This window comes from Arachis ipaensis, chromosome B1, assembly GCF_059453495.1.
Source record: "Arachis ipaensis isolate K30076 ecotype BB chromosome B1, ASM5945349v1, whole genome shotgun sequence".
NCBI lineage: Eukaryota > Viridiplantae > Streptophyta > Magnoliopsida > Fabales > Fabaceae > Arachis > Arachis ipaensis.
Window position 1 is genome coordinate 26,255,908 of NC_142436.1, and position 13,417 is coordinate 26,269,324.

General features: G+C 33.8%; 2 protein-coding genes across 2 annotated transcripts; both read right to left on the bottom strand.

The window, feature by feature from the left end:
- Positions 1–2,091: 2,091 nt before the first annotated feature.
- LOC148576018 (putative disease resistance protein At1g15890) lies at positions 2,092–2,637 on the bottom strand. Its single transcript, XM_088502652.1, has one exon. It carries the CDS (start codon positions 2,635–2,637, stop codon positions 2,092–2,094), a length of 546 nt encoding a protein of 181 aa, XP_088358778.1.
- Positions 2,638–5,815: 3,178 nt separating this feature from the next.
- Positions 5,816–8,250, bottom strand: LOC107648696 (protein DETOXIFICATION 42-like). The gene is made up of 3 exons (XM_088503274.1): positions 7,101–8,250; positions 6,939–7,060; positions 5,816–6,053 (listed from the first exon to the last, which is right to left on the bottom strand). Exons 1-3 carry the CDS (start codon positions 7,181–7,183, stop codon positions 5,965–5,967), a joined length of 294 nt encoding a protein of 97 aa, XP_088359400.1. The 5' UTR covers positions 7,184–8,250; the 3' UTR covers positions 5,816–5,964.
- Positions 8,251–13,417: the final 5,167 nt, after the last annotated feature.

The window sequence follows — 13,417 nt, forward strand, 5'->3', positions numbered from 1 at the left end:
AAGGGGTAAGACTGATTGGATAAAGATAGCAGGAAAGCAGAGGTTCAGAGGAACGGAAAGCATCCCCATTCCCTTATCTGAAATTCCTACCAATGATTTACATAAGTATCTCTATCCCTATTCTATTATTTATTATTCGAAAACTCCATAATTATTTTATATCTGCCTGACTGAGATTTACAAGGTGACCATAGCTTGCTTCATACCAACAATCTCCGTGGGATTCGACCCTTACTCACGTAAGGTATTACTTGGACGACCCAGTGCACTTGCTGGTTAGTTGAATGGAGTTGTGATCACACGTGCCATTACCAGGGATTATTAAGATCCCAATTCATTACACCATGATCTCTTTGGGGTATTTTTGATTTCATACAAATACAAAGAGACTAACTTTGAGGATCACAATTTCGTCCACCACTCAACATATCCTAAATACCCAACCATCCTTTTGTTCAATAATCTCTTCCTCCTCCTCTTGTTGTACTTATTGCTTTAACTTATCTTCCTTACCTTGGAGCTCCAAATTCACTTCTTCGCTAAGCTATTTGGGTGCTTCTCCACATTCAACAATGGGAGTGCCTTGATCGCATAGGCTTAGGCGGGATGCGACCATGTTGCTAACGGCTTCCGCTATGATAGCTATCTTGGCTTCTAGCTCTTTGAACGCTTCTTCATGATTCGTACACCTAGCTAGAAGTTCTTGTTGCTCTTGCATTAGGTCTTCCGATGAAGGTGGTGGTGGAAGAGAGGGTTCATTGTTTGGGGGGGATGTATTATAGTTGGAAGGTGGTTCATATTGGTGAAAGTCTTGAGGTGGTGTGTATAGAATTTGTGGTTCTTGGGGGTATTGGTGTTGGAATGGTAGATATAGGTTAGGATCATATGGGGGTGGATGGTGGTATGAGACTTGTGAGTATGGTTATTGAGGGCTATGTTGAGGAGGGAGTTCATATGCATATGATGGTTGTGGTTGACAATCACAATAAGGGTCATCACATACATTAGATTGGTATGCATTAGGATTTGGATTATACCCATAAGAATCCGGAGAGTAGTCTTGTTGGGGTGGCGCTTGAACGAATTTGATGGAATAAAATGCCTTTTGGTCCTTGTGCATCTCCGTAAGGAGAGTTGTCATATCCCCAAGCACTCTTGTCAAACTTGATTCGGGAGGAGGTTGTCGCCAAGAAGGTTGTCCGTAAGCTTGGAGCTCCTCCCACCTTTAATCTCCAAATCCTTGATGCAATTCCTCATTAAAGCTTCCAATTCCTACAACATAGTTTGAATCGTACTCATAGCCAAAGTGATGAGAATTCATGGGGATAAGAGAAAGCAAAAACAAATTCTAACAAGAGACAAAGAAAACCAAATCCTAGAACTAGCAAAAACTAACAAACAAACCACAAATCAAGCTATTCACAATATATACAATAGCCAATAACATAGCACCATTGCAACTCCCCGGCAACGGTGCCATTTTGATGCTCGATTTGTTCGTACGGTTTAGAATTTCACAAATGAAAGCTCGTTGCAAGTATAGTTCTAAACCAACAAAGAATCCTCACATACAAAAATATTGGTTATCACATGTACAAACCCCAATAAGAATTAACCGAAGTATTTAAACCTCGGGTCATCTCACAAGGAATTGCAATGAAGTGATCAATTATTGGCTATGAAGAACAAGGGGGTTTGATAAACCCCAATTTTGTGGTTTATCTTGTGCTTATTTTAGAGGATTTCATCACCTTTTCCCACATTTATTCAATAAAATAGCATGGTTTTGTAATTCTCCCTTAATTTGTGCTTAAGTGTAAAAATATACTTTTTAGGCCCTTAAATTGATGATTTTAATTCACTTTAATTCTATTCGATGCCTTGATGTGTTTGTTGAGTGATTTCAGGTTCATAAGGCAAGTATTGGATGGAAGAAATAAAGAGAAAAGCATGCAAAGTGGAGAATTAATGAAGAAATGAGTAAAATGGAGAATTGAGGGCCACGCGCACGCATCATAAAAAGATGGATGGAACTTCCTTGATGTTGTACAAATATTGCAGAGTTATAAGCTCCAAATGCTTCATTTTAGACTAAGATGTCAACAATGTTGCCATCTCAATTGGCTCATCAATGAAACTAAGCCAAACATATCTCAAGCAACCTTGCAACTTGGTGGAGCTAAGCAATTTTCGGATGCCTCTCATGGTTTTTAAGTTGATGCAAAGTTCCTCCAATTGAGGCAAGCTTTTCAATTTGTCTATCAAGATTGCTTCTTGATTATTACCTACCTCACTAAAAGACATGCCTCCACCCACCCTGCCTCCATATCCAAGTCTTAGAATCTGCAATTGTTTAAGGCTTTCCAAAACCTTAAGAATGTTTGATGAAGTGAAAGTATCTTTCATGAGGAGGACCTTCAATTTCTCCAAGTTCTTCGATTCAATTGGCAACTGAATCTGTGTGGATACTTCTGAGAGTGACAGGTTCAGAAGCTCCAAGTTGATCACCATGCCTATTTTACTAGGAAGGTGTCTGATGTGCCTATTGTTCGATAAATCCAGCACCTTCAACTTTGACATGATTTGTAGATTTGAGAAATCAACATTATCCTCAAGAACCATAAGACCCCAACCCATATCCACCATACCAACCACCTTGTGAACCATATGAACCATATGTAGAACCACCCCAATTCCACCACCAATACCCTCAAGAACCACCACCTCCATACTGTTACCAAGATTAATCACCTCCCATGTATGATAACTTTTAACCACAAAATGAATTCTTCTTTTCACCATAATCCTCCATGGAAGAACACCCATATCCATCCATCCAAGAGCAATATGATCCTACTTATACTAGCCAAGTGGAACAAGAGCCAATGGATCGTCTCAAGGAAGCAATGGATCGGCTTCAAGTAATAATCCATCAAAAGGAGCAAGAGGAAGCCCAAAGGATGAATGAAGCTATCAAGGCTAACCTTGCCAAAATTAAAGCCACCTTGGACTTATGGGACTCATGCAACAAGTAAAGCACCTCCACGGATGAATGTGAGAAATCAATCGAAGAGTGGAGTATGAAGGATAGAATCCCAACATGAGGACAAGGAGAGGGGGTATGTCTTGCAACAACTGGAGGAGGAAGAGATTGTTAAAGAAGAAGTAGTTGAAGAGCTAGGTGAAATTGAACAAGAGGTGGATTTCAAGCTTGAGAACACTTCCACACCAAGTGATGTTGATGATGATCTTGTGGAAGTTGTTGAACCTTTTTCCAATGAGCTTGAATTTGGTGTTAAGGAGGATAATGCGCAACCTCCAAGGCATAGTATGAATGATGAAAGATTGGAAGAGGATGATCAAGAGGCAAGCTCCACCAATGAAGAATGTGTGGAAGAAGTTGGTGGGCAAGAAATTGAAGTTGAAGAAGTTTGCCAAGAGGTGGAGGTAGTCAAAGAAGAGCACAAGGGAGTGAAACTTGCAAGATCATTAGGACCACCCCTTCCTAAGTCACCATCCAACACAATATTCAAGTGAGTAAAATTCTTATCCCTAAGCTTTACTTTCTCACTTGAATATAGTTTGATTGGAAATGATGGTCAACTTAGAGCTCTTTGTGGGGTCAAGAGTAGGAGAGAGATGGTTAGTGGTTGGAAACATCATTCTAGGTTCATTACGGTTGCATGTTCAAAGTTTGATTGCAAGGTTTAGTGTGGAGCTAAATTGTATGAGTCTAGGAAGTTATTTGGAGGCTTCTTTGAGAATTCCAAGGCTAAACCACCCAATTGGAGCTATGATGATCAACTTGAAGATGGGTGTGAAAACAAGGTTTGGGATCTTGGATCACAACATGAAGACAAATTTTGGAAGCTCATATCTTGGGAAGAATTTCACCCAAGCTTGGTGAAGACGGTTGGAAATTTTGACAACCGTTTGAGGGGCAAACATCCTTGGAGGTTCAAGGATGAATACAAGCATAAGCCACCATAACAAGGAGCTTCCCAAATGTCCAACTTAAGGACTTAAACTAAAAGTGCTAGGTGGGAGACACCCCACCATGGTAACCTCTTTCCATTCTCTTGTATATATAATCAATGAATGAATTGAGTTGCCATTGTAGGTAGTTTTTCTTATTTTCTATACTCTTATACATTTTGCTTTGATTGATAGATTTCTTGTTAGATTTATGTTTTGTTTAGAATAGTTATTGTTAGATTGTATTTTACTTGAAGTGTAAGTTTTGTGTGTCTTATATTTGAAAATTTTTCAAAAACCAAAAAGAGTTGTTGTTAAATTTTAATTTTGATTATTTTAGAATTCTTGTAGATTAGGAGAGTGCCCTGTTTCTGTTTTTATATGTAAAAAAAAAAGGGGGAGCCAGGCACGCGTACGCGTCGATGCGTCAACATGGCTCCATACATGGAACCCGAGAGTTGCGCGAACACCACGCGTACACCGCGCGAAACGCACAGCTGCACTCACGCGTACGCGTACATCACACGCATACGCGTCGATTTACACTCTCACCATCCACACTCAAGCGTACAGGACGCTTACGCGTCGCTTGTCCATCCTGCATTCCACGCGCAGCGTCGCCTCGTGCCCTGTTCTTCTCCTTTCTTCTTCTTTCTTATTCCTTTTCTTCTTCTTTCTTCTCTCGTTTCTTCTTCTCTCTTCTTCCTTTCTTACTTTCTTCTTTTCCAGGTCAAAAAAAAATTTCTCATTTTCTTTTGTTTATGGCATTTGCATACTTTTTATTCATTGTATTTTAATTTTGTCTTTATAGCTTGTTCTTATTTTCTTTTCTAATTTTCTTATTTTAATAATGGTGTTGGATCCTCTTACTCAATTGTTGAGAATTTCTTGTATTATTTTGGTGCTTCGTGACTTGTTTGGCATTAATTATAATATTTACTCTACACACAAGATTAGTGCTTTAGTCCTTCCTAATTCATTATTCTTTGCTTTTGTACCTCATTATCATTGACCAATTTCACCTATATACATCAACCTATGATTCATGAAAATGATAAATCACAAGAGTTGGAGGGTTCCTTATCTTAACCCACGAAATTGGTTGATGGAACTCACCAATGGCTCATACTAGAGCACTCCTAAATAACCAAAATTATAAGATTTCCTCAAAACCCAAACCAAATTCGAATTTAAAGAGAAAAACGAAAACTGGGCAGAGGACAGTGGGTTACTCACCACAAAACTTACACTACAACAAATAAGGGTTTTCGCAACGGTCGAAAACCGTTGTCATAGATCGAAAAACCGTTGCTAAAACTTTAGGCAACACATTGGCAACGGTTTTTGACCTGTGGTATATACGGCCGTTGCCAATGCTCATAGGCAACGGTTTTTTACCTAAGGCAACGGCAACCAAAAAAACCGTTGCCATAGTTATTAGCATAGGCAACGGTTTTGACAACAATTTTTAAAGAACGGTTTAGAACCGTTACTGGATAGGCAACGGTTTAAAACTGTTCTCTTTCATGACGTAACGGTTTAAAACCATAACTAGATAGGCAACGGTTTTAAACTGTTGTAGTGTTGTTATTCACAAAGACAACAGTTTAAAAGCGTTGCCTTTGGTGTTTTTTTTTGCAACGATTTTAATACCATTTCCATTTTGTAACTGCCTTTAACCACGGTTTTAACACCATTGTCTTTGACAACTTTTGACAACGGTATTTTCTAATTATATAATTCTTTATTTATAATAGTTTTCTCATATTGCATTGAAATTAATATTCCAACTAATTTTTAGCTTCAATAGATTAATCTTTCAACTATTTGAATCAAATCATTAAAGAAAACTAGTTGAACATTTGATTTATAACGTATTCTATAAGATTCATACATATTTGTGACCTATAAACAAAAGATTTTAGAAGTTAAATAAACTAAGATACTTTAAAATCACATAATAAAAATCCAAGTCATAACAATATCTAATCATAAACAAAAGAGATTTGAGCTTCTTTCCATTCTCAATGCTCTCACCACAGCTCCCTCTACAGCAACAACCCAACCACTCAATGAACCTGCACAACACAACCCAGGGGAAAAAAAGAAAAAAAAGAGTATAATCAGAGTATTATAGATACCTCAAAAAACTAAACTTAATTGCACAAAATGAATGACAAATATACAAACAAGAGCAGAACCACAAGCTAGTAGGGTCATCCCCATATTTCCAAACAACCACAGTCCCAGGCTTTGGCCTCAACAAAGGGCCTAAGCTGCAGAATCACTCATTGTTTCTTTCTTCCTATGAATATAATGCAGCCTTTGTGTCACTTATTATTATATATATAGTAAGCTGATACAAGTTTTAACCGTTTCACAATTTCACAAGCACATGGTGTGCACGACAAATTTTCAGACCAAATAATTGGGTGGGACAAGTGTATCATTCTATTCAATACAAATATATCTCTGATATGTATATATATAGTGTGAATCCTACACCTGCAAGAAGATCGGAGCACAGAAAAATAAAAAATCAAGTTGTTTTTTACTGACATATCATGGCAAGTGGGTAAAAAGTTTCAAGAAGTTGCAGTGAGAGCAACCCACAACTGCACAAGCACAAGCACATCTACTCTTAACCAATGAAATTATAAATTAAACCTTCGAGACATGTCTCAATTAACTTGATGAGTGTTTTCGAACATATTTTAAGATAGTAGTAAGGATCTTCCAAATAAAAACACAAAAATATTGACAGAAATTATGCTAAAGTTGTTATAAATTATGCTGTCTTAGGACAAAAGCACAAAATATTGACAGACACAAACTTGTTTGAAGCAAGAGACAGATACATGGATATAAATAGAGACATGAACATTTTGTCTTATCTCTATCTCCTTTTTTATATTTTTTGTTGAGACACTTAGCAAACTTGGAGTTAATGGTGGAACATATACCTATTCGGCCAATGAATGTTGTGTCAACCAGTGAAGCAATAGGATCAGCTGTCAAAGCCATATCAGAAGGCACTGCAATTGACAATATTTTCCAACCAAGGTGGTCTACTTTGAAAATAAGTCTGCAGTAAGAAGAAAAAAAAAAAGAGTCAAGAATTACACCTGTAGAAGAGAAATAATGAAGTAACAATGAAATAAGTAGCTGGTATCCCTAAATAAACTGCAAATTGGAATTTTGCTTCCATCTTGTGCTGAAATGAGTTTGTCAGCCATATCAAGGAAGCCAAATTAAGTTTTCTACTTATGAAACCAACATGAAGAGTTGTCGTTAATAGGGACACTAAAATGATACTAGATACCAGAATTCAGACGCCAAATATATATATATATATATATATATATATATATATGATTTAATAATGGCCTAAATATCAAAGCATAGTATCAATGATTAAGGAACAGTTATGACAAGTTGATAGAACATGTGGAAGCGCTTAAAAGTATAACAACCAAGTAACTTGCAGTTGCTGCTCTGATATCCACCTAGCCATAATTTATGTATGGAAAATTGCAGAAAGTAGCCCAACTAAAAATCAAGAACAAATTAGAAATTATAACGAAAATCAGAATGCAAACACTACAGTAAACACTAAATAACTGCACAGAAGATAATCAAAACCAAAAACAGAATAGCAATAAATTACTGAATCAACAACAAATTAAAGGCAAAAAATAGCAGCAGCTATCAGAACAGAAAGCAGTGACAGGCAGTGACCAAAAAAGCCAGCATTATACCAAATCAATATTCAAATCAAAACAGAAACCAAATCAATTAAATTCACAGAACAAGAGCCACTTGAGTTACATAAACAGAGGTTGAGCCACAATGGGAGGCAGAGAACCAGTGACAGGGCAAGATTCAGAAGCAATGACGTCCAGAGGGGCGACGGCGTGACAACAGAAGCAGCAAAGCAGAAGCAGAAGCTTCGATGGCGGCAGCGCGCGGAGACAGGGACGCTCCTCTGCGACGGCGACGTCAGTGCTGGCGGGGACTCCATGGACAGCGACGACGGTGCTGGCGCGGACTCCACGAACGGCGACGGCGAAGGTTCCCTCCCTCCTCGCGTTCGGCCTCTGTCTCTCCCCTCATGAACTCTGCGCGCCTCTGTCTGCCTCTGTCTCTCTTCCCTTCGTGACCGGTGGCTCGGTGGCAACACGGCGGCGGCGATGGGCTGAATGGTGACGACGTGACGGCGGCTCCCTGTCTTCCTCTCTTCGTCATCTCTGTGTATGTGTTTGGTGTTATGTGTGTGTTGTGTTTTATGTGAACAGGGGGGTTGAGGGAAGTGTGGGTGGCATCATCTGAGGGAAAATTAGGGTTAGGTTAGGATTGATTTGGGAATTTTTGGATTTTTTTGGATTAATTAGAGTAGGATAATTTTAATAAGTTTAGGGTATAGAATATTAATTTAAAATTTAATTTAATTTTTTAAAATTATTTTTTAAAAAATATTATTTGTTGTATTAGTTTACTAATTAGCTTTCAATCAAGTATTTTAATTTAAAATTATAAGATGATATAATTAATTTTTTTATTTATAAAATTTAAATTATTAAATTACAAAAATATTAATTATTTAAATCAAATCATATAAAATTTTTATTATTTTATAACTATTAAGCTTTATAATTTAAATTTAGAAAATTATTCAATAATTATAAATTAAATAAAAGTTCTAATTTAAATAATAAAAAATTTATTATTTTTAAATTTCTAAAATTTAAATTATAAATAAAAAATATTCAATAATTGTAAAGTTTAGTAAAAATCTTAATTTATTTCAAATTTAATTTATCAAAATTTATTTTAATTATCTTTAATAAAATAATTTCTGAAATCAAAGTATCTAATAAATAAATAAACTAAAATTAGCTCATAATTTCTGAAAAATCATCTCTATGTATCTTTTAATTTGCATAATTATTTAAATATTAGAAAATTGTTGCTTAATAAAAAATTTATTGTAATGGTTATAAAATCGTTCTTTAAAATAGTTTAAAAAAACGGTTTTAATTTATTGCTATAACTTAATGAAAAATTAAATTTCAACAGCAACATTATAAAAACCATTGTCTAAAATCATCTAAGGGAATGTTTTAAAGTGTAGCAACTTTGGCAACGGTTTTTAAGCGTATCTTTTGTATAGTTATTTAAACAACATTAAAAAACCGTTGCTTAAAATCAAATTCTAGTAACAGTTATAAAACCGTTCTTTAAAATAGTTAAAGAGAATGGTTTTATTTTGTTGCTATAAAATAATGAAAACTGAACTTCAACAGTAATACTGTAAAAAACCGTTGTCTAAAACTATCTAAGAAAACGGTTTTAAGGTGTTGCAGATTTTGGCGTTGCTAAAGCCCATATTTGTTGTAGTGTTAGATAGAATTGCAGAAGATGAGAAAAGCGACGCGTGGCCATAAACAGCTCGTCAATCGGAGTTCCGGAGAGAAAGTTATGATGATTTGAAGTTTGATGAAGTTAGGATTTTCTCTCTTCTTCCTCTCTTCTCCATTTCAGCGCCGCTACCCTCTTTCTTTAGGGTTAATGAGCTAAAATACTCATAACTAATGTTTATATATGTTGCGTCTTGGGCCCACTTGGGCTCAGTTCACTTGGTTTAGTCTGTTGGCTCAATTTTGGGCCAAAACCTCTAAGATTAGAGTTTTAAATCGTATTTTAAATATTTCTACCTTCTCTAATTATAAATCCTAATCTCTAAATGTTATTTACTTATAATTAATTTTCTCAGCCACAGTACCGGACAGATCGTAGCCGGTACTGCCGGTCAAATTTCCAGTGCGCATTTTGATCCAGAAACTATGTTTTCTGACTCAGAAAAATTCACTGAGTCCAAATATCATATTTAAATTATCAAATTCCGATTGCTAAATTTTCTAATCATATTCTCTCCTATTTAATTAATTACGGTTTGGCCAGATTTTATATAATGGACCATCAAGAACTGAATATCAAAACTTGAAGTTACAAGTACAGTTGCTACAGGAACAAGTAAATTTCTTGTGAATCGTCAAGAGGGTCAATTGCCACCCGGTTTTCCTACTGAGGTAAGATAAGGATATATGTTATACTTAATTTTATAGACTTACATACTTAATTTTCGTCAACAACTTCTTCTAAAATGATTTTAGTTTGTAATCATAGCCTCTTGTATAACACTTGTTGATTTGTTAAGTATCCTTCTAAATATTCTCTAAAATATTTTTTTTTATTTTCAATTGTAGGTTACAGATTTTGAATCACCAACACATACAAGACCATATTCTTCTGCCAATCATGAACCTCAACAACATAGGCCATCCAACATTTAAAGGAGTTTCATGATTGAATTGTTAGGTTTACACGTTTGGATTAAGTTAGAATTTTTTGAATTTACATATGGATTATGACTATGTAATTAAAACTTGTAGAATTCAACTTTTGAAATACATTGTTGTTATTTTTGTAAAACTTGTGGGATTGAATTTGGATTTGTTGAAAAACAATGTCATTTATGAAGAATTCAACTTTTGATAATAGAAATTTTGATGTTGAAGAGATTATAACAGTTTAAAACAATCACTAAATACAGGAAAAAACTGTCACATGAATAAGTAACTTAGTAACGGTTTTAAATTGTAAAACTGTCACTAAAAATATTGTGACGGTTTAAATAGTCACTAAATATGTCTAAAAACTGTCACAGAATTTAGTAATTTAACGACAGTTTCAAAACATCACGAAATACAATATAAAAACACCTTTACAAGTGTTACAAATTAGTGACAGTTTTATACTTTAAAAATTGTCACAAACAATTTAGCGACACTCCTTACCAACGGTGGTTCAAAACCGTCACTATGTCAGCTGACGACGCTCAAATCTGTGATGTTTTTTTTTTAACCGTTATAAAACCATTTAGTGACAATTAAACTGTCACCAAACATTAAAAAAACCATCACCAAAATGCTGTTTTGTTGTAGTGTCTTGTAGTTAGAAAACTTAAAATTACATTAGAAGTTGAATCTAAGTAACCAAAGACTACCTAAGAAGCATATAGCAAATTATAGGATAGCTGAAATCACAACGCCTTTAATTTGTTCCATGTGCGAAAAAACTTAAAGATGTGAAGTTCTTACATTAGAATTCGCATCTAAGCAAAACGTGCATTTTACTATCAATATTTAAAAATGAGCATGTTCAACAAAAGCCAAATTTTTTTGGATTTGAATCCTCTAAAGTTTGAATTTCACTTTAGAGAGTAAAGTGTGATCTTCTACCCTTGAATAGTTTTTCTTTTATATTCATTCTTAGTCCCACCTATAAAATAAATGGTGAGAAATCACACTTTACTGTCTAAAGTAAAATTCAAACTTTAGAAGATTCAAATCCATTTTTTTTGGAGTAGATTTTATGTCACCTACTGCAAATACAGTACGAAACTACTAGAAGAGAAACAAATACATATGCAAGCAAAAAATACTTGACTTTTATTCTCAATTTAAGTAACAAATTGACAGTGATATAGAATTGAAGAGGTATTTACAATGAATTTTTAATGTTCTCTGACTATAAATATAAGAATTCAAACAATAAAAAAAGAAAATAAATAAAGGAAAGAAACTATGCAAGAAAGGAAATAAAGGTTGCAAAAATTTGCAATTTCTTTTTACATCTTAGTTCAGATTACATTTTTGTAAACTTAAAAATAGTTCATCCCATAAAAAATATCTTTGAACTACGTCTCAGAATCATGAAGGGTTGTTGAACTTAGGTTGCTAACTTTAATTTTTGAACTTTTTAACTTCTTATCTACAAAATGAGAGTCTATCTATTCTATAGATTTTCTTGTAAATTTATCTAACGGTAGTCTCTAATCGTAAAAATACTTAAGGAAAAAATATTTAAAGATATATCTTATATGAGTTTTATTTGAAAAAGTCAATAAAATATCAAAGGTTTTTAAATTAGTTAGAAGCTAATTTAAGTCACAGGGTCACATCCAGAATTTGTAGGAGATTTATATATTTAATTAAAATTTGGAGACCCATTTTCTTTCTTCAAGAGGAAACGATTAAACATTAGAATAAAAATTATATGCCTAAAATTTGAATATAATAGTTAGTATAATTGCGTTTTGGCCCATAATTTCTTATAGTTTCAACTTGGCTGCAACATGGGTTTAATATGAAAATATTGATTTTTGTAATTATTTTTTATGTGTTTGATTTCATAATTCTTGGAAGGCTTACTTGAGATGTTTTGAATGTTAGATTTTGAATTTAAACTCTAGCCCATTGATGAACTCGACTATTCGAAAATATACAACACGACGTAAAATTTTACCAAAAATACGTGATGCAATATAATAAAATTTTCACTACAACAAAAACGCTGAATATCTCGGATTTAGTGAGGGACGTCACCGGCAAATTTAGCTGCGAATTTTTTGACGGTTACGAACGAAAATTCGTCCCTCTAATTAGTTATCGTCAGATTTAAATTCCATACCTAAATCCAATAGTAAATAAAACTGTTGGAAAATATTCTAACTCTATTTTGGATTCTAGTATTACTTTAGAAATTTAATATTGGAATTAATTTAAAAAATCTTTCTCAAGACTTTTTAATCTAGCTAGGAATAGTGGTTTAAAAAATATGAGACTTTATAACTCTCATGATTTTTAACTGGATTAGAGCTAGTTTGAACAAGTGACATATAATTCAACTTAGGATCACTCTTGAACTTTATGTGAATAAATCAAAATTGTGCTTAACCTCTTTTCTTAATTAATTGACTAAAAAATTAGCGATTAAGTAATTGGAGAGAAATTGAATTATCAAGAAATTGGAATTTGATTATTTATGATTTATCATGGATTGATCTCTGCATGCCTCTAAATAAATAAAAACAAGATTATTTTCCTAGATAGTGAATGTAAGACCCAGAACTTTTGAAAAGTCTTATTATGATCAAGTCTCAAATCATATAGTTATTTATAGCCTTAATTTTGGAAATCATTTTATTAAAGATAATTAAGGCAAGTTTTGATTTATTGGATTTGAGATAAGCTATGATTATTATCCAATTTTATAATTATTGGATTATTTTCTATATTTAAAGTATAAGATTGATAGTTATGAAATAATAAGGATTTTATATGATTTGGATTAGGTAAGTAATATTTTAAATATTATTACTGCTATTTTGAAAAATGAAGAAATTAAGTATATTACTTCTAATTATTTGATTTGGACATTTTATTGAAAATAATTTGTAAAATTGATGAGCAAATTGTATTTCCTATATACAATTAGTGTTGGACTTAATTTGGGTTTCAATTACTATATTATTCCCAATTTCATCTGAAATTACTAAAATGTCCCTAACCCTAATTTTTGAAAATGAAACCCTAATCCT

Coding starts and splice junctions, on each gene's coding strand:
- LOC148576018 (XM_088502652.1), bottom strand. CDS start 2,637: ATGGGTTGGGGTCTTATGGTTCTTGAGGATAATGTTGATTTCTCAAAT.
- LOC107648696 (XM_088503274.1), bottom strand. CDS start 7,183: ATGGAAGCAAAATTCCAATTTGCAGTTTATTTAGGGATACCAGCTACT. Junction 7,061..7,100: donor TCATTATTTCTCTTCTACAG/GTGTAATTCTTG, acceptor TTCTTACTGCAG/ACTTATTTTCAAAGTAGACC. Junction 6,054..6,938: donor AACATTCATTGGCCGAATAG/GTATATGTTCCA, acceptor TGTGTTGTGCAG/GTTCATTGAGTGGTTGGGTT.